General features: G+C 38.5%; 3 protein-coding genes across 4 annotated transcripts; 1 reads left to right on the top strand and 2 right to left on the bottom strand.

The window, feature by feature from the left end:
- Nucleotides 1-277: 277 nt before the first annotated feature.
- Nucleotides 278-4,162, top strand: LOC108676198. The gene is made up of 3 exons (XM_018164254.2): nucleotides 278-482; nucleotides 3,461-3,608; nucleotides 3,801-4,162. The coding sequence occupies exons 1-3, from the start codon at nucleotides 462-464 to the stop codon at nucleotides 3,941-3,943; spliced, it is 312 nt and encodes a 103-aa protein (XP_018019743.1). The 5' UTR covers nucleotides 278-461; the 3' UTR covers nucleotides 3,944-4,162.
- Nucleotides 4,163-4,280: 118 nt separating this feature from the next.
- LOC108676182 (gametogenetin) lies at nucleotides 4,281-10,372 on the bottom strand. 2 transcript variants are annotated; one of them, XM_018164236.2, is made up of 5 exons: nucleotides 9,919-10,372; nucleotides 8,488-9,595; nucleotides 7,807-8,194; nucleotides 6,756-6,890; nucleotides 4,281-6,086 (listed from the first exon to the last, which is right to left on the bottom strand). In XM_018164236.2, the coding sequence occupies exons 1-5, from the start codon at nucleotides 10,336-10,338 to the stop codon at nucleotides 5,966-5,968; spliced, it is 2,172 nt and encodes a 723-aa protein (XP_018019725.1). In that variant the 5' UTR covers nucleotides 10,339-10,372; the 3' UTR covers nucleotides 4,281-5,965. The 2 variants fall into 2 exon arrangements, with proteins under 2 accessions (XP_018019725.1, XP_018019732.1); XM_018164243.2 differs by having other exon boundaries at nucleotides 8,497-9,595.
- A 256-nt stretch (nucleotides 10,373-10,628) lies between these two features.
- LOC108676164 (tropomyosin) lies at nucleotides 10,629-20,644 on the bottom strand. Its single transcript, XM_018164214.1, has 11 exons — nucleotides 20,512-20,644; nucleotides 20,286-20,357; nucleotides 19,765-19,899; nucleotides 18,970-19,063; nucleotides 18,068-18,282; nucleotides 16,921-17,043; nucleotides 15,424-15,627; nucleotides 14,713-14,814; nucleotides 12,810-12,908; nucleotides 12,261-12,428; nucleotides 10,629-10,721 (listed from the first exon to the last, which is right to left on the bottom strand). Exons 1-11 carry the CDS (start codon nucleotides 20,584-20,586, stop codon nucleotides 10,629-10,631), a joined length of 1,380 nt encoding a protein of 459 aa, XP_018019703.1. The 5' UTR covers nucleotides 20,587-20,644.
- Between the last annotated feature and the right edge of the window lie 254 nt (nucleotides 20,645-20,898).

The following is a 20,898-nucleotide window of genomic DNA, read 5'->3' as shown; positions in this document are numbered from 1 at the left end:
TTTCTTCCTATTAATAATAACAAATAAGTGACGAGTGACAGCCAGCCGAAATAAAGTAATTTTCAGGGTCATCACACCCCAAATCCAAATAATGAAACAAATTCCCTTCTTATATTATGTACGAAACGCATGAAGTGTTGTAGTTTAAAAGAAACTTTTGACTTGATAAATAATTTGTTCATCTGAATTCGTTAGGAAATTTTTATACTAATTATTCATCCACTAGGATGACTTTTGAAGCGCATCTCTTCTGCTCTTCACAGGCACACTGCACCCATCAGCTGATTTCAGCTCGTACGGTACTAACGGTAGTAAAAATATTGCGGAATTGTAAATGCACGACACCGACCGGAAAATTTTCTTGGCACTCGACACTCGACAGAAAGTGCACTTCGCTAAACCCTCCCAACTTCCCAAGTGCACGGAGTAAGGACTCACAGGCCATAGTACGCAGTTGAACCATGCAAGCGCTCCGATTATTGGTAAGGTATTATGCCAATAATGCCATTCTTCACTATCTTTGTAATTTTAATGCATATGGATAATCTTTTTTGTAGTTGATTGCAGTGCAATATTCATGACGGCTTGAATTAGGTATTTAATCAATACCTATTTGTTCAACTGGCAAATCAATAATGCTGTCAGTCAGTCTGAGACTCTGAGTCTGTCAGTCACTGTAACGTTACTTTTTTTTGGGTAGGTACTCTGGTAAGACTAGGCTAGTTAAGCTTTTATGAATGAATTATGAAAAAGTTTTTTTCTGATTCCTACTTGAAGTACCTAACTTGATTTCATTTATTCATAGAAATCAATAACTTTTAAGTTTAACCCAATTTGGAATAATAAATGGAAGTTTCCTAAAATTGTAGACAAAAACAATCATTTCACAATGATTTTTGAAAATTTCTGCTTATTTAAATATTTTATATAAATATAAAAAGCCCATTTCTGATATTTTTTACTAAATAGCTAAATTGGGAAAATGCCTTGAAAATTGATTAAATTGGCCAGATACCCTGGCATTTTAGTCCAAATAATGGTGGCTTCTGCCCAATCAGCTTGAAATTCAGGTTGGACTTTTCCTACTTGTTTCTGAAATCTTGCTACTTCAACATGACAAATTTTTAATACATTTGGGATCTTGCTGCCTGGCAGCCTGATTGTGCACTTTTGTTAAAAATTAGATAGGATAAGAGGTAATTTGTCTGGTGGGAATCTTGCATATATAATGAACTGAATTTTTATTTAATTCATTTCATAGGAGAAAACAAGGGACATTTGATGAAAATAAGTTCATAGCAAGGACAGGTAAACGACAAACTCTACATTCAAATTTGAATTTATTAAAAAAAAACGAAAGCTGGAGTTGCCCATCCACTGGAGAAGTAGAGGAAAGTTGTGCCCCCCTTCGTTATCATGAACATCTCGTCATGACATTCATCCTATGAGATTAAGGGTTAATCATTTTAGAATTTAGAATCACTTACAGTTCAGATTTAGAATTAGAATCAATTATCACTCTAGAATTAGAATCAATTATCACTTTTGAATTAGAATCAATTATCACTTAGAAGTAGATTACATTATTTAGAAAAGCTTTCAGTAAATTACTGGGAACAAATATGAAACGTTTTAGAAATTTTGATGAAAGGTAAATGTAATTGAAATTGGATCATTGATGAATGTCAATTTCTTAAGAGGAACTTAGCGAGCGAGATTAAGGCTCTTCCAGAAGCAGTCATTAAGAGCGGCACAGGCTGATTTAATGACTTACAGCTTCTTTATGGGAAGAACAGGCCTTCTGGGTGCAGCCGTGCAGGTGAGGAGTTGTCCAGTTGAAGAACCGGCTAGAGGCTGAGTGCTGTCATCTCCCGGAGTAGGGACTACGCAGAACGAACAGGCATAGACCACGCGAGACGACACAGGGACGAGTTGAATGTGTGAAGGTTGAAGTGAATCTGTCTGTTGCCGGCCAGAGATGCAAGATTTCTGCTTTGCTGCAGGGAAAGCCTCGGAAGCATTGAGAAAAGTCGCAACCAGCCTGGCCGCTATATTACTGCTTTGAATAAAATTATTAGAATTGATAATAATGACGTTAATTTAATAAAGGGCGAAGATTAAGATCGTTCTCAATGGTTTGCAGAAAGGGATGGATCTATAGAAATGAAGACATGCACAAAAGTTTGTAACATTTTGTTTGTAAAATTTTACATCTACCAGTAATCTACCATTACCATAAGTTTTCAAACTCCCAACTTGTTGCTAAAATTGTGCAACCACTAAGCCTATTTGAAAGATCAGATAAAATTTTCAGAACTTTTTGTTGAATTTTCATAGCTAAAAATATATTTTTATGTGTTATTTTTAAGAATTATCTTGAAAAATGGGCTGGTTTTCTTATGTTTTATGGATAAATTAGGCAAGGGTCTTGAAAATGGATGAGGTCACTGAGGTGAGATCAACATCAAGCATGGCCATTTTTGTCCCATTTGTAGCTGGCTTCTGCATAATTTTTCTAAATCAAATATATATATACCGTGCTCCAAAGAGGCAAATTTTCAATAATTTTAGAATCTCGTGCACTTGACTTAAGTTAACAATCATGCACCTGATGCAATCAATAATAATCATGCACTTGACTTCAGTTACAATCAAATTAGTGATAATTCATCTAGCAAGAATCTTGCAGCTCTAAAGATGGTTGGAAAGCTCTAGTTGTTGCCAGTGGTGGGCTGTGGAAATATTGGTACTATATCCTGAACTGCAAAGTATGCCACAACCACAGGTTGAGGTTTTGTGGGCACCATATTAATTATTGCAATGATGCCAAGGTGCAAATGAAGCAGACTGGAGTTGCTAATTTCTATTTTCAAATCAATAGCTCACCATTTTCTTTTACGATCAATATGGCTCATGCTAGATGATTGGCAGTCATATGTGCATTACAATTGCTATTGTCATGCACCATGATTGGCACTGATATAAGCACCTTATGTGATTCAAATTATAAATTCAATAGTTTACTAAATTATCATTGCTGTGAAATATCTTGTATCTTCATAAACTATGCATGTGATGGTGAATTATTCATCTAGCAAAAATTTTGCCATATAAAAAATAACCAAAAAGCTGGAGTTTCAGCTCTTAGTGTAGATATTTTTCACTCCTGCTCAGATTGATTTATGTAACTTCTTAGATAATTTTCCAATGCAAAATGAGCTTTAGTGGCTAATTAGTTGGGAAAATATCTATTCTACACGTTGTGACTGGATTTTGGAGCATTTGATTTTGTAATTTTTAGTCTTTTTTAAGTCATAGGTAATTAGCTGCACATTCCAAGTCAAATATCTAATTTTACCCTTGTTTGTATAAAAACACTTTACTGCACTTGCTGGAAAATTCAGCCACAATATAAAATGTAATAAATGCATATTGTTAATTTTATTCTAAAATTATTCAGGGAGGTGGTGGGCGTGGGGTCACCAAGTCTGTCATAAGATGCATGGCAAGCTCTGGTAGTAAAACCACAGCACCAAGTAAGGCCTCCACTGCATCAACCATCCCTCCCCCATACCAGTCTCCTGCAACTCCTAACCCTGGTGATAAAGGTGAGCGGTTGATCAGTTATTCCACGTCTGCCTTTCAATGAAACTAACGCCAGTAGAAAACAATCATTAACAGGGAGTTTCCTAATTTCCTGGTTATATACTTGTACATACTTATTGCAAATACACGTACATACTTATTGCAAAGATTGCATGTCAGCTAAAGAACCTTATGCAAACATTTTTCAATTCCAGTTGTTGGACCGGGAGCGAGCAAGAGCGGAGAATACAAATGCTCGGAGTATTACTGCTATAACAAGAGTAGTTATTTTGACCTGGAAGCTGAGATGGTCAAGGACAGAATTCCTCAGCCTGTAGCTGACAACGGAAAGAAGTAAAGGATCGATCGGCTTCGTCAAATTTGTGTAAATTTTCATCTATCCATTAATATTTTATCCCGCTTTGATTGTGCAGTTCAGGATTCCTAGACTGAGAAGGGGATGTAAATAGCCATTATAGGAGAATGGCTTGAACAACTTGCTGTTCAAGATCGTGAACTGCAAATATACGACTATTTATATAAATGTCATTAAATATAAATACTCTACAATTGTCTTTACCTATCGTGTTTTCAATCTGCAGTATTGATAACATGAAAGTTAACTTGATTTTCAAAGGATCTCTTATGCAGTTTGTTCTTGAAGACGCCATCCAGGAATAAATGAAACGAATTCATTAGTGACAATACAATGTCTGTACGGCACAAGTTGAGTGGCAAACGGAATAAATGCCTTCTTAATCGAGATAAAACACACAGACTCGAACAAATAACAAGCACTGAACACTAACCATGAAGTTGAAGGTTTAAATGATTATTCATTAGCCGACAATTCCGTTGGTTAATTATTTCAGTTCGATATCTAGCCTTGTTACGTATGCCTCTTAGGAACAAGACGGGTTTAAATTTTTACTATTAAAAATACAAGCGATAATATCAAACCTGCAGTATAACATAACTCTCCACTTCAATTTAATAATAGAAATAGAATGCGAAATGAATAAGGCTCGGTAGCGTTCAGCAACAGCCGACGAAACTTAAGGTTATGTTAAAAACAGAAGAACGATGCTATTTCGCTAATTACCGTTACTTTGAATTAATGCCAAAAGAAAACCAGAATAATGCTCTAGTAAGAATAACGAACACAAACAACACTTTGGGGGCTATATATGAATAGGTGCTGCTCCTCTATTCTAGGTCCAATATATATCGCAACTACTCTTATCTTCCAAGATAGGAGAGGTTAACATTGAATGTAGCCGCGTGGCTCTGTTAATATAATAAACCTATCTCTTGGCTAATGAAAACCAAATAAATGCGTCCCGAAAAGTCTCGGGATGACAAACTAATAATAAATCGAGACCCGTCAACATCCAGAATCGAACGTCAAATAGTTGTGCCACTAAATACCTGTGATTAACATACGTAAAAAAGCGTGTAGTATAGGATAGTAGTTAGCATAGGATACTAGTCAAGTTCTTAAGCACTAGAAAACCTGTTAGCTAAAAACAGAAATGCTTCCAGTATGTAAAATTTATAGCTTGGCTTCATCATGAAACATTCAATGAGCCTCATCTATTAAGTAACATTTCACTCCGATTTCCGTTAGGGGATCACGAGTTCAATTTTCGACCCCCTTTACTAAATTCAATACTTTGAAGCTGTAGGAATTCTACAGAGAATTCAACACAAAAATCCGAAGCTGAACATACCTGTACCCAACAAGGAGAGAGATTAACACATGGTAAAAATCTCCGGAATGATTCTCTTGAAACCGATTTTAACAAATCATTCTTAGAAACGGGAAGAAACGACTTCAACCGTTATAGGACAAACTACTATTACTCAAATGACAAAGGAGCTTTATTAGATGCTTGCTGCCGTTTGGGTCTTTAGTTACACAACATCGGAAAATACCCCATACTCCATTGAGGTAATATCCGTTGGTAGAATCCTTAGAATTGACATTACATGTTCCTTCAATTACAGACGCCAATTTCGGAGTACAATACCAAATCTTAGCGAATGATCTTGATAGGAACATAAAAGAAATCTTTCAAATCTCCAAAAAGCTCTCTTGAAGAGAAGTAAAGCTGATGGGGAATCAATCAGCAGTAATGAAGATAGAAACTTCAGTTTCCGATATAGAAGAAAGTTAAACTTAACGCATACAACTAAAATTTTACCCCAGACAAATCTCATCTCGTAGGAGACTTGCGGTGAAGATTCCAACTTATCCTTTCAAAAAGTGCGTAGGATGATACAAAAGCTTAATTGCACGGCTGAACTTATGGTCTGATTTGAAGAGAAATTTCGTCATATCATCGAGCGTAATAGCATGTCACGGAATGACCCCGAGTTTCTAGTCGAAGTCCATGCGAGACCACGAGAAATTGCCCCAAGGTCCAGACGAGTTCTGAGCGTTACCGGCCGCGGTTGCCGCCTCTTCTTCAGAGAAATGATCGTTCACGTGAGCCTCGTACCTGGAAGTCCATAATGGCGTGTCAGGCTTTATATATTACATGTGAAACAAAACTGTACATGAATTGGAGCATCAGACGAAAAAATTAACATCGTTAATTTCTTTAAAATACACCAAAAAAGACAAGTTATCATAGTAGGCTAGTAGAAACAAAATGCAATGAATCTAAATTTGCGTTCTAGAGGTAGAGGTTTACACCGAGGTGGTTTATTATTTCCAGTATTGACCACACAAGGACTATGGTGTTCCCGTTATCTCCAACGTAAATTCATTCCTGCATATTTCTAGCTGTGATGCCTTGAGGGATGAATTCTTACGAACGAGAACTTACCACTGAACTGTATACTATTGGTCCCCTCCCTGTTTTATGTTTATTTTATTATTTTAACAAGACCTGTTTTATGTTTATTTTATTATTTTAACATGATAACTATTGTAAATTTTCGTTGAGGATTACACTTCGTTGAGTACTACCAGTAGAAGAGGTTTACACCTTGGAGCCTAAATGTAGTCTACACCTAGAGCCTTCAAGTAGTTTACACTTTAGCCTAAAAGATATAAGTAGTTTACATTTTTGAGCTTATAAGTAGTTAACACTTAAAGAGACTAAAAGTAATTTGCAATTAGAGGATAAATCTTAAGCTAAGGAAATTTACAACACACGACTCACTCGGCTTGCTTGCTGCGCTGGAACGCCGTGCTGCATACAGGGCAGATGTACTCCAAGTGAGAGTCGATGTGCTCGTCGAACAGCGCTCCGCTGCGGGCGTCCAGAGTGTATGGGCACAGTGGGCAGTACAGGTGCCTAGAAATTATAATTATGAGGAAATAAACCATTTGCATGATATGGGTATATAACATTCTTGTGAAAGAGGAACTTCAAAGAATGAAACAAAGAACAAGAGAAGTAACTTTAAAGAACGATTCTTGTTCTTCATAGGTTGGAAGATGGAATGAGTAATACGTTCTATATTCTACCTTAAAAGCAGGCAAATTTAATTATGAATTATTCATTTATGTTTAATCCAAAAGTATGATTCCTCTAAAGTTTTCTGGTTCTCTCTAAAGTCAAGTTCAAGATCATCAAAGAAGACTGAGCGCTGCAATAAAAGAGAATTTCATAATAATATTGATAACCCGTTAATACGGTAGTACCTATTTCAACTTATAACATCTGGATTTGATAGTAGAGCTAGAAATTCTGATTTATTCTCTTCATTTCATCAAAGGCAATCAATTTAATAAAACGAAATGCAACGGAAATTTGTATACAAGACCCTAATAATGCACTGCACCTGCCAGCATAGAATGACATCGAAATAAATTATCAGCATGCAATCGCAAAATTTTGCCTATTGCGTAAGTATCAAGGTTTCGGTTCCTCCTACCGTTTGAAGTAAACAATACACAAAATTAACGACTAACTATTGAATTTTGTATGACTAATTCAAACGTCATCATTAATACATAAAAGCGATGAGCTGAACATGAATTGAAGTTCAAAAATTATCACAGCTCAACAAATAAGAAATCTAAATATATAACTCAGTTGTGCATCGGTTTGCAACTTCGTTATCGATTGAAATGGTGTGAGTACAGGTGCTAACATGAAAAAGCAACGTTATAAACTACTAGCTTTGGGGAGGGTGGTCTATGAACTCTGCTCCTGGCACGCGACGGCCATAAAGATTCTAAGAAGAGAATAAATAACTAATATTCACCCGTCATATATTTCTTCAGCAGTTGGGGCAGAGGCAGGAGTTCCAGGCGTGGCGTTAGCAGTAGCCCCAAAACTGTGCACAGACTCGTGCTCCGTCTCAGCACGAGTAGCGCCAGCAGACTCGGACGCAGCAGTTGCTGAAGAAAGATTTATGTTGACATGAACATGTTCAGTGGTACCAGAAGTGGCATCCGTAGTGGTTGTGGTGGAAGTACCATTGGTATTTCCAGTAAATCCAGAGAAAGTTTCCGTTTTTGTGGCATTGCCTCCAGTAGGAATTTCTTCTCCGTCATCTTCGTTATTAGAATCCGAGTTCTCAGCAGCAGCATTTCTGGGCACGTCTCTGAAGAAGTCCTCATCCAAGTTCTCATCAAACATGTGAGTACGTCCTGAAAAATAAGTAATTGTTTCTTCGGCTAAGAGAAAAACTATTATTGCTGGAATCTAACGCAATAAGTGATAAGTTAGTGGTGATTTAGATTAACTAACACTGCGATAAATTGCTTTGCGTACCTCGATAGGTCTCGATTAGTAAAAAAAAAGCTATTTGAACATTCATACACTTACGGCCATAAATAAAAACGACAAAAGCCTACCGAATAATTCTGTAACCGATACCTACAAAGAACATGCATTTCGTATACAAATGAAATGTATAGAACATAATGTACACAAGACTGACCGGCGTTACCTGCAGACATGCGTCCCAGACGAACATTTTGACGGAATCCAGGACGAAGGAAGTCCCGCTCGAAGGGCCATCCCTGAGGGCGGAAGCGGTCGTGGAAACGACCACAGAAAGGAGGGCGTCCTGGGTTACCGGGGGCGTTGGGCGCGTGACGGCGGTGAGAATGACATGCACCGGCACGATGGACGTTATGGTGAGCAGAGAAATGGCCTCTCATGCCCTCAGGACCATTCGAGAACGAGCACCCATAGCCACCGTTCTTGTTGGGTCCGTGCTGAAACTGCCACTGTCCGTTTGACGAGGACGGGTTATTCTGACGCTGCTCATTCCCTGCAGTTTGTTCCTGCGAATTGGGGCCGGCATTACCCTGTTCCTCAGATGAAGAGTTTGAGGCACTCTGTTGGGCATGTGCATCGCCAGCACCCGTGGCGTTTCCACTGAAGGCACCAGAAATTTGGTCACTAACAATTTTGGCACTTGAGGCCATCTGGGCAGCGGCGCCGATGGTGCTCAAGAGAGCAGCATGGAGGGAACTCTCAGTGGGGTTGGGAACAAGTGGTGGGGGAAGCCCGTCTTCTTCAGTGGGTGCACTGTCAGCCTGTGGTAGGGGCGGTGGTGGTGGTGGTGTAGGCATGAAAGGGAATGAAAGAGGCGGCATGGGGAACAACGGAGGGTACGGCATGGGTATTGGCTGCGAGTTTGGCATATCCGGAGAGTTATTTGGGCCCGGGAAACTACGCCTCAAATCTGGGGCGCTGTGATATGGCATCGATGGCGGGAAAAAAACTGGCGCTGTTTGGCCAGATGTGAACACAGGGCCATAGAACGGAGGAGGGTGAGGATGAGGAGGTGGGGGATTGAATAGGGGAGGCTGAGGACCTGCAGCCATGAACGGGTGCCACTGATGTTGGAAATTGAAGCCAAAAGGTCCGTGATTGTGAGCGGTGTCCTGACTAGGACCTTGCGAGTCACTACTGCGCTTTTTTTGAGTAGCATCGGGCATTTTCTTCGGCATCGAGTTGTTGTCTTCAGACGCGTTTCCGCTAACATCTTTGGAGTTTGCGAGCGACCCGTTAGCAGCTTCCTCAGGTTTTGACATTTCCTAGAAAAGAACAAGCATTTCGCTCAATTTTGAAGTAAAACATAAATGACACTTGGAGGACAGATTTCAGTAGAACATTATTTTTCAGGAGATGCTAGATGGAAATTTCCTCTGAGTGAGGTTTGACAATAGAATTTAATACCAGCACTTAATCTTTATACACTCAATTTAAGATCAAGTCAATCAAGTAGACCTAGTATGAGCCAGACCAGTCTGTGTTTTTTCCAGGCTTTATAGACATCGATCAGATCAATCGTTATATTCATGTTTTTTTTAGTATACGTAATAATAAGTAGTAGGTAAATAATACTTGCAATACATACCTTTGGTTGGGCATTCACGTTCTTTGCCTGTTCTATTGAGGATTCAATTTTTCCTTCACTTTCGTTTCCACACGATGGGCCAGCATCTTGAATAGATACCTCAGAAACAGAGCTGACATGCCGAGTTTCAACACGTGATTCGGACGAAGCTCCGCTTGGATCACACCTTTCGACCTCCACTTCTTGACCTTCTGTGTTCCCTTTTTCTTCGGCTGAACCAGTGATGTTTTCCGCGATTTTCTCCTGATTCACAGGCAGGTCAGAAGCAGCAACAGACGCGGCATCGCAAGCACTGCCCTGTGTCGCAACGGTAATTGTTGGGGGCACTTCAACAACGTCAACACGCGCCTCGTTGTCCTCTTCATCATCAACGCTGTCTGAGTCGTGGAGATTCAACAGCGCTTCCATGGACTCTGCCATGTTTTGATCCTGGTTTTAAAAAAATAGAAAAAAATTCAAGAACAAAAATAGTACAAATCATATAATATATTACAAAATAAATTAATAATGATATAACTTGACACTGAACACATGAAGCAAGATAACACTAAAAAATGCACATATATAACGCGCTGAATAGGGATTGTCAACAACGTTTTTTCCTGCTTCAAGTCTCTACTCAAACTTTCTCTCCAGTTTTCAATATCTCTAAAAAAAAGGCAAATAACTTTCAACATCCGAATGCAGTCAATAATTTACATTCTCTTATTTTATACTCTACATGATAGATACAGTATAAAAAATTGCTCACTTAGCTGGCGGGCGACACGCTCTGCTCCAGCACACGCGCCCTCCGCCTCACGCTGCAACACAACAGGTCATGAGAGTGCTGCAACAATTCTGCTTGCATTGCAACGATGCAATGCTCAAGTGCATTGCAACGATGCAATGCTTTAGTGTATTGCAACAATACCATACTTGAGTGCATTGCCACAATGCAATGCTCACGTGTATTGCAACAATACAATGCTTTAGTGCACTGCAACGATGCAATGTAAGTGCATTGCAAAATACAATGGTCAAGTGCATTGCAACAATGCAATGCTTTAGTGCATTGAAACAATGCCATGCTCAAGTGCATTGCAAAATACAATGGTCAAGTGCATTGTAACAATGCTATGCTTTAGTGCACTGCAACAATGCCATGCTCAAGTGCATTGCAACAGTGTGATGATTAAGTGTTAGCTTGACGACCGTGACGGTTCTGATTTCTCCCAATAGTAGTCGATACTGTTTCATGGCAGTATAAGCAAGTATCATAAACATTTTATTTTCATTGTTTTAGCAAGACAAACACAATTTTGATTACTCCTATATAATATACATTAATTTTTACCTAATATTTTACGCTGTCAGTAAACCCGATTATTATGATTATCAACAATGGGCAATTCGTGCATGTTCTAACATGACTCCAAGAAAATATTCAATCAAAATTAGATAGCCTCGAACTACTCATGATTTAAAATTTTCTACAGAAAATTTCTAAGCATCAGATACTTTTTTTAACAAATTTTCAACTAATTTTAGCCGCCGCAAAATTCCAGTGAAATTGCATTTTACTTATTCTTAGTTACTCACAAAAATCAACATACATTTTCAATGTTGTAATTTTCAACGACTCACAAAAAAATTAATATTTTAATAACCATCATTTACTGACTTCTCCTGCGTTGAGTAATCAGTTTGAGCTTGAGAACTAACTATAAGACCAAGATACACATTCTCCGTAATCTAACATTTTAAAAGTTTCAATAAAACTGTAATTGAGTAATTAATCTTTGAAGTTTCAATTCAAATAGAATTTTGTCACTTGAATTCAATGACTTCCTGAGAATAAGCTACAACGTTTTGCGTGACCATGACTTCCCTAACTCGTTGAGTCAATCAACTGACAAGCTCGAACCTATTGAGTATACCAACTGACCAGCATGAGTTTATTTATATAGTTCACCACGGCCCCACTTTAGCTTACTTATTAAGTCTAACAACTGACCAGTTTGAAATTATTTGTCGAGTCTATCAACTAACCAGCTTGATCATATTTATTGATCACACCAACTGACCAGCTTGAACCTATTGAGCACACCAACTGACCAGCTTGATCTTATTTATTGATCACACCAACTGACCAGCTTGATCTTACTTATCGAGTACACCAACTGACCAGCTTGATCTTATTTACTGATCACACCAACTGACCAGCTTGATCTTATTTATTGATCACACCAACTAACCAGCTTGATCTTACCTATCGAGTACACCAACTAACCAGCTTGATCTTACTTATTGATCACACCAACTGACCAGCTTGATCTTACTTATCGAGTAAACCAACTGACCAGCTTGAGCTTTAGTTGCGCCGAGTAGCGCAGGTGGGAGCGCACGCTGTCCTGCAGGACTTTGTTGTCGGCGTTCAGGACCTTCTGGCGCTCTGTGGCCACGCGCAGCTCTTCACGACAAGCGTCCAGTGACGTCTGAACAGAGACCAATTTCGACTGCTCTTCTTCCTGAAATAAAATATCTTGCTTTGAGAATTATAATATTAATATACTAATTCTGTGAAAAATTCAGTGGAAAAAAAAAGATCAACGAATGATCATATTGCTGATATTAAATTGCCTTTGTTATCATTTTAAGACGTTTTGCGCCAGAAGCTAACGATTGCAAGATAGTGGAGGGTGAAAGCGCAGCCCGGAATGTAATTTAGGCGAAGTTAGATTACTTAGAGGAATTCCCTAAAATTCATTTGCAAATAATATTTTCTTGCTTTTTTTTAATATTAATTTGTAGAGGAAAAAGACGCTAGTAATTTATTTTGTCTAATTACAAGTGTTAAACGTGAATAACATTAAATAGAAGATGACTCGCTAGCTCCTGTGCAAGCTCACCAGTTCTTGCTTGGTTTGCTGCAGTTCATCGCGGGTCTTCTCGAGCAGCAACTTCTGCTCCTGCTGCTCCTCCATCTGCTGCCGCAGCTCCTCGTTTGCCTGCCCCAGTCACAGTATAAAATTATATAAGTCGTAATTAAAATATATTAATAGTATTAGATTCATAAAACAAATAATATCGATTCAAGATATAACATGAAAAATACAGGGACCTTCATTGCCATCAAATCCATGAAGTAAAAAAAAATTCACATGAACAAATAAATTGATAAATAAAATAAAAATACAAGCAAGGCCTGCTAATATTTTAGGAACGCAACTAACATAATTTATTATCCAACATTGTATTTATATCAGCTTAGTTTTCATTTCTTGGACATGATAATACGGAACGACTTGAATCTTTTACAGAATCTTCATACCGTAAGATTTGAGTAAAAATTAAAACACAACTAAAAATAGTACTACACAAATCATCTTCTTGTGTGAAAGTTTCGTTGATGACTGAAAAATAGAAACATTTAGATCGGAAAAATTTCTCAAACAAGACAATGATGAATACATACCAATGATTTTTCCTGAAGGTGCATCAAGTTTTATGAAACGTGCACCATGAACATAATTTCTATTTATTCCAACCAGTTTTGCTTTTCTAAAGTTTGTCAGATTAATTTGTTACCATAATTAAGAAACATTGTTTTATCATAAATTTTAGCCGGCCAACGCAATTGAGAAAAACTAAATCACGGAATTTGTCCGGAAAAAATGACCGTCTGGCAACGCTGCTTAAAAAAAAGTACAAAAAATGAAATAATAGTACAAGATGGAGCAATCGTAGTCAACGTGTTAATAACCGAGCCGCGGCCTGAGTACAGACTTTTCGTGAAGGATCACTGTCCGTGGTAGGACCAAGACAGTTTACTGCCTTCCCAAAGGTGCTCAGAAAGGGGAGTTCACCCTTGAGACATTCAAGAGACGATTGGACAAGTTTTTGAGGAAGATCTCGGATCGTCCAGTTATAGGAAACTACCCTCAGCAAGTGATCTGCAACTGCATCTTGCATCAGACTGTAAGATTATGGACTTGGAATTCCTAAACTCATCAGAAGGGAAGCATTGTAACAGAATAAAATATATGGGTCAGCATTGAAACAGTTTTGGGTCAGCATAAGATAAGGAAATGCAGGCGTGCAGCTCAAGCGGTAGCAAGATTTGCAGCCGTTAGATATATAATATGAAGCGGTAGTTTCGTTATTCAAACGCGTAGCAAGATTCGTCGAGAAGAGGTATATAATTCGTCGATAAGAGGTATAAGATGTAATATTCTACTTAGAAGCTGAGGGATTAACGTAGTGACAGAAAAAATGTGCGAGCAGTTCAGATTGTAGGACGCTTTGCATTTGGAAAATAGATGATATGGAGCGGTAGGTGTGAATACTGCGTATCTACAAAGGAGCGCGTTTTTTTTAGATTTTTGCAATGAAATTTTTTAGATTGCGCCTCAAGCACGAGGAGAGGCTTCTTCCAACAAAATTTTGAAACCCACTTTTGAAAATTATAGAAAACTGCAATTTCATGTACCACTCACATTTCAATTACCTATCAGTAGGGCGCGATCTAAATTTAAGGAAGTACTGCATTGATGCAAACAAAACTTTTAACCTAATATAATAGAAAAAAATATAACTCAGTACTCACTGCAGTGAGTGACAGAGAGCGCATTTTCTCGTAAACGAAAACATGAAGTCACGGACGGACAGACAGACAGACGGACAGACAGACAGACGGACAGACAGACGGATATGACGAGCACAATAGTGCATATTTCAATAAATGAGAAAATGCACTAAAAACTATAAAAGATACCTACGGTAAATGACAAGGGAAACTGAGATTGCCCTTACCTCCTGTTTGGCCTCGAGAGCTTGCAGCTGATTCATGGCGGTAGCGAGCTGCTCCTGCTTCTCGTGTAACTGAGCAGTTTTCTCCGCCAAGTTTTCCTCGCGCTGCCAGACGTAACACAAGTTAATATAAGCCACATACGACCTTAAGAAAAATAAATGTTACGATTTCTTGAACTGTAACTCAAGACATGGAAAATTTTCATGTCAAAATTTGATGCATGATGAAGACCAGTCAATGAAATCCACTAGAGAGAATTAATGGTGATATAAGGTGATTTTTTTTCATTTCCAACACACGCCAGACGACATGCTACGTTATAACAAGACATAATAATTCAATATGCGATGTACTACATTCAAATTTGTGTTCAAGTGTTAGGTGCGCAATTAAATCAACATAAAGGTTCATGAAATTGTAACAGGAAATTCCGGAGCTAGGCTGTAGCGGCTCATAACGAGTGAAAATTGCAAAAAAATGCACCTTTAATATCGAAAAAGCATACGGCATCAACGAAAACAGCACAGTAACTGCAACTTCAAACACATAATAGATAGACTAAAAGAAGAAACAACTCCTTGCTCGCAGTTATCGACATTGAACTTTTCGTTCATTGAAATATTTTTCAACGCTAGAGAACTTTTCACTGCAATCATAGCGTAATCACTGTAATCATAATTACAACCTGAAAACTACACGTGCATAGAACTGACCTGGCTGAGCGTTTTCAGCACATCATCGTTGTGGCGAACTTGCAACTTTATCTCTTCCTGCAGTCGGTCGACCTCATCCTGCGCAGCCTGCAGTGATTCCTGCAGAGCATTACGCTCCTGCTGTAGGCTAGACAGGCGACTTTCTGCCTCCAGCAGAGCAGCAGCTGACGCCTGCTGCTGCTTGTCAGCCGCAACTGACAGATCCTGCAGAGTCGATGGTTTTTAATGTAACGACGCTCGCTAGATTTTCCAGTATAGAGCAGACTTAAAATCTAACCAGACACCACTCATCTCATCAGAAGTAGAAACAGTCAATAAACTTGAATATAAATTTACCAGGATTTAAGCTTAAATATAAACTGGTCAATAAACCAGAAGTTCACTTGAAGAAAAGAGAATGGCTTTATAATTTTTTTATAATTAGTCGAACCAAATTTTTTGGTAGATCGGAAAGCAGAAAATTTCTAATAAAACCCCTTCTCTGAAAAAGAACAAATTCTGCAAGCCTAAAGTAGAATTTGCCTAATATCTAAATTATTTCCATTAGGTAGAAAACCACTAGCTATGACCATCAAGCACAAATTTGAAGTGAATGTGCTTTTGGTGATTCACTGTAATGGCAGCTGTTGGAGGGCTTGACCAGCTAAGAACACATTGATCAAATGTCCATTCTTTTTTCTGGCATGGAATGAAAAAATTCTTGCTGTGCCAAAGCATAAATGAGCAATAAGCAAAGAATAACGCCTCTGCTGTGGTAGCCAGCTTATTGGAATGGCATCACACAGAATCCGCCCATACTATGTTTTTGATATTAACTTCAGCAAATACAGGACACCAAAGTCTGTGTCCTCATTTAACAGAAATAGGAGCAAGATCTTCTCCAGTTGGTCGGTTATTATCTTAAATTGGTGCTCATTTTGGATGCTGAATTCAAGACCACTTTGAGTGCGTTTACTGATCATGTTGTTACAGCAGTCAGAGTTATCCCAAGCGCCAGAGGTAACATTGACCAGGAAGCTTTTCGGCATTAGACTCTAGATCCTAGATCATGTAGTCACATAAAAAATGAAACCATTCCTGAACTAAATTCACGTTTGTGTGCACGCGTACGGTAATTAGTCATCGACCACGCGCGAGAGGACTGTTGCACAATGATTGAACTCTGCATAATTTTCATTTGAGTTCTGATATTCTTTTACGTGCTTAAGCCTGGATGAGACGCACCCACGTCCACACTCTCACGCACCCACGTCCACACGCGCACGAACCCACGCCCACACGCGCACGCACCCACGTCCACACGCGCACGCACCCACGTCCACACGCACATGCACCCACGTCCACACGCGCACGCACCCACGTCCACACGCACACACGTCCACACGCACACACGTCCACACTCACACACGTCCACGCACCCACGTCCACACACCCACGTCCACGCACCCACGTCCCCCACGTCCACACACCCACGTACACGCACCCACGTCCACGCACCTGTATCTTGAGCTGCAGGTCGCGCAGCTGCTCAGTCTTGCCCTGCAGCTGCAGCTGAACGGCTGCCAGTTGTTCTTCAACAGCAACTTTCTCAGCTTGCACACGCTGCACGCACGCTTGCAACTGTGAACAAATTTCAGCAAATTAAATTACCAAAAGTACACGCTTTTTAACACGAACACACTAATGCAAATTAAGTTACCTACCAAAAATAGCATACACAAACACGTTAATGCTTCTCATTTCCATTGGTAATACCATTACTCTGTGGCAAATTAGTAAACTATAACTGAATTCAACAGAACGATGGGACCAAATCGAGGACTAAAAATATTAATCATCTACATCCTCATACAATGGGACCATTCAAGAACTTTGATGGCATAGATGGTCTTGCATAACAGCCCTTGATATGTTATGTTTTCTATCTATGAAATCTATTTTCTTTACCATTTCAAAATTTAACTCCGAGTTTACGGTACTATACAAAAAATTGTATTAGCTGCACTCTGGCCTTAACTACGAGTTCCCAATAAAAAATTATCTATTTGATAGTAACCTGAACATCACTATGAGTTTCCTATAAATTAAAAATCTATTTTAACCTTTTAATCCTACAGTGGTCGTGCGAGTCAAATATGAAATCGACGCCTACAAAATTTGACCGAAACTAAACAGATCGAAAAAGCAACAAATCTGTTCAGTTTTAGCACGCAACCACTGTGGGGTTAACACGTTGACTACGATTTCTTCATCTTGTACTATTATTTCATTTTTTGTACTTTTTTTTAAGCAGGGTTGCCAGACGGTCATTTTTTCCGGACAAATTCCGTAATTCAGTTTTTCTCAATTGCGTTGGCCGGCTAAAATTTATGATAGGGGTACTTCCTAATTAAATTTTAAATACTGCAAAAAGAAAATAAATGAAATTTGCACCTATAGCGGAACCTACAAATAAACTAATATACATTGAATTATCGGCCTTTTTTGTTCTCGGATTTGGCCGATTTTAGGCAACCAGAATTATGTACCACTATCTCCTGGAGAAATACATTTCGTGGTACGCATGTAGTCAATGTGTTAATAACATTCTGACCTTGCATACGAGTTTCCAATAAAGAAAGACTCTATTTAATAACACACAGACCATGTTGATGTTGGTGTGCAGACACGACACGTCAGTGGTGACCAGTACAGTGCCGTCTGGTTGCTCGATGCTGGAGACGGCTCCACTGGACAGGCTGGACTGAGCGCTGCCGTCCTGGACGAGCTGGAACGGTGCTGACACGCCCCTGATGAGACGGTCCTCGCTCAGGTAGCACACTTGGTAGAACTCGTTGGCGTCTCCAGGCAGGCCTGACTCTGCAGGAATTTAGATGCCAAGTGAATCAAACCTACTTATGTAACTATGGTTGATTTTTGTGGCCTAAGTTTGACACAGAGCAGGTTGCACACATACGTTCAGAAGGCCATAAGGACTAGGTATTAAATAGGCTTAATGTTTTCAAGTAGGTTACATTACATTAAATAAGAGGCACTACTATTGCAGTAAGAAATCAACAATATTCAGGTATTATTTGACTAGAACTTTTTGGATTGCATCAAATTCTAACGTATAGTACGTACCTATATCAAAATAACTTCTAGACTTGCTTTGGAGGGCGTTGCGTGGAATCACTTGGTTAGAAGAATGGGTTTTGGAGAATTGGTTTGGAATTGGAGAATTGGTTAAATGAATAGGGAAAATTTTGACTTCTCATTTCATAAAAAAACACAAGATGTCTTCCAGGTAAATGATTCTTGACTGCAGGAAATTTAACGACAAAACAAGTTTTAATAATTATATTTACCACTGTTTGCTGACATTTTGAAAATAATATAACTCCGTACTCACTGCAGTGAGTGACAGCACGCATTTTCTCGTCAACGAAAAAGTGAAATCACAGACGGACAGACAGACAGACAGACGGACAGCCGGACGGGCGGACATGGCGAGCACAATAGTGCCTTTTTTCATAAATGAGAAAATGCGCTAAAAAGTGAACTCACTTGAGAAGGTAACACAGAAGATTCTGCCATCGGCAGCATCAGATGAAGGAGCTGCTTGAGGCTGCATGGGTGCCCACTCGTATACCAGGTAGTCCTGAGGTCAGGGCTTTACGTTAATATTTCTCTAATTTAAACTCGCTTTCAAAAAAGCGGTTATACTTTCAATTAGCATGCCTGGTATATTTATATTGCATAACAAGAACTGAATTCTTCAGAGTTCCCTCGGAATAACTTGTCTAAGATGGATTTCATCCTGCTTAAGCATCCTATTTGCACCAAAGACAAAAAATAAACTAGAGCACAAAACTAATGATAGCATAAAATTCAGAGGAGTTAGCTACGTTAGGAATGTACATGTGGTGTAATAAAATTTGCCAGTTAAAAATTTAAAAAACTAATTTAAAAAGTACAATGATTTCAAGGTTACAGTAATACTGCTATTGGAAAATTATATTTGTCCACTATTTAGGAAAATGATCAAATCTATATGAATATTAGTAGCCTATTTTACAATTAGTAAAATAAATTTTTAAACAATTATTGCTTAATTTTTTCTTTGTTTCTCTAGAACTGATTTTTCATAGGAATTGGCACTAGAGGGAAATCAAGAAGTTGGGAAGTGGTTAACTGATTGTGCAGTGAAAAATAAAATTGTACAACATACGTAGTACTAGTTTTTGCATGCTCAAATGTATTAAATATTGATGTTACAAATAATTATTGGTGTTAATAATGGACGTTTACTGTCATCTTAATTTGAATATGTTCCAGGTATATATCAGACATAAAACTTACTTGTGGAGTGGTAAAGCCCACTTTGTAGAGAGCAAGTCTATCAGTGACAGAAGGCACATGCTCTGCTGTGAATGTGTAACACAGAACCAGATCTTGCGAGCTGGGATAACTGCTACACATGTTTACAAACTCAACCTGCACAATATATAGTAATTAAAAACTGGCAAAATTTGTCTTAGATATTCATGAAGAAAGAACATTTACACTGCTTGAGGTTTGCCAACTTGGAATAAAATCTTACAGCACGTGACAACAATTCAAGCCAAATCAATAATTTCACAAGTGAAATCATTCTCAGCCTCTCAGGAATCATCACACTGTAAAATTTGTGCAGCTATATTAAACTTAAAACTAAGTGTTCTTAATTATTTCATCAATAACAAGCACAATTATCAAGCATCTCAATCCAGTTGAAGCAATCATTGAACATTGCCAGTAAGCAGTAACCAGTATGGAAACTAGTGTACAAATGACAAGAAGATGTTTAAACTGAATGAATGAGTTATAAATTTACAACTCACCTGGGTATGGCTGCTGATACTGCTGTTTGCATCAGGTCTTGTAGCCAAGTATGGCTGGGCAACTCCATCCATCTGCAAGAGACATAAATATTTTATTCACATTGTTATTTATATTGCTGGGGTTGCTAGTGACCATTACTGCAGCAATTAAACACATTCATTCATAGTTCATACCACAGAACAAGTTTAGATGGAATGAGTGGGAAAAGTTGAATGTTACACTCACCTCATGAGCTTCGGGTAAGATGCTGTAATCAGAGGAGACGCTTTCTACATCTAGGTCATCCATTTCTTCCATCATGGCAATCTTGCTTACAGACCATTAATTAGAAATGTTTAAGAATCTGAAAAATATTTCTGGAAAAAAACATGCATTTTTATTTATTCACTTTATATCCACATCCCAGCCAACATCATATCTAAAGATAATGGAAATTCAAGTTCACCAAAAATTGAGCATCAAGAATTTAGAGCAATGAAAATTGAAACTTTTCCAATCTAGCCTTAGCATTTATTTCCTTCAAAGGCTTCAATATTTGCTAAAGTAGTTTCCTAAAATTGCGGATAATAATGATTGATTGGAGAGTGATTTTCAAAATTGTGGGGAAACATA

The sequence above is a fragment of the Hyalella azteca genome, unplaced genomic scaffold, assembly GCF_000764305.2.
Source record: "Hyalella azteca isolate HAZT.00-mixed unplaced genomic scaffold, Hazt_2.0.2 contig10698, whole genome shotgun sequence".
Taxonomy (NCBI): Eukaryota; Metazoa; Arthropoda; class Malacostraca; order Amphipoda; family Hyalellidae; genus Hyalella; species Hyalella azteca.
This window is presented reverse-complemented; position numbering and strand designations above follow the sequence as displayed.

What these genes read in the sequence shown, in the direction of transcription:
- LOC108676198 (XM_018164254.2), top strand. Translation starts at nt 462, where the DNA reads ATGCAAGCGCTCCGATTATTG. An exon ending in TGCAAGCGCTCCGATTATTG is followed by an intron (nt 483 to 3,460) that starts GTAAGGTATTAT and finishes AAAATTATTCAG; the next exon opens with GGAGGTGGTGGGCGTGGGGT. An exon ending in TCCTAACCCTGGTGATAAAG is followed by an intron (nt 3,609 to 3,800) that starts GTGAGCGGTTGA and finishes TTTCAATTCCAG; the next exon opens with TTGTTGGACCGGGAGCGAGC.
- LOC108676182 (XM_018164236.2), bottom strand. Translation starts at nt 10,338, where the DNA reads ATGGCAGAGTCCATGGAAGCGCTGTTGAATCTCCACGACTCAGACAGC. An exon ending in ACGTGAATGCCCAACCAAAG is followed by an intron (nt 9,596 to 9,918) that starts GTATGTATTGCA and finishes GTTCTTTTCTAG; the next exon opens with GAAATGTCAAAACCTGAGGA. An exon ending in GCTGAAGAAATATATGACGG is followed by an intron (nt 6,891 to 7,806) that starts GTGAATATTAGT and finishes TATAATTTCTAG; the next exon opens with GCACCTGTACTGCCCACTGT.
- LOC108676164 (XM_018164214.1), bottom strand. Translation starts at nt 20,586, where the DNA reads ATGATGGAAGAAATGGATGACCTAGATGTAGAAAGCGTCTCCTCTGAT. An exon ending in TGCTGAAAACGCTCAGCCAG is followed by an intron (nt 14,815 to 15,423) that starts GTCAGTTCTATG and finishes TACGTCTGGCAG; the next exon opens with CGCGAGGAAAACTTGGCGGA. An exon ending in AGCAAACCAAGCAAGAACTG is followed by an intron (nt 12,429 to 12,809) that starts GTGAGCTTGCAC and finishes ATTTTATTTCAG; the next exon opens with GAAGAAGAGCAGTCGAAATT.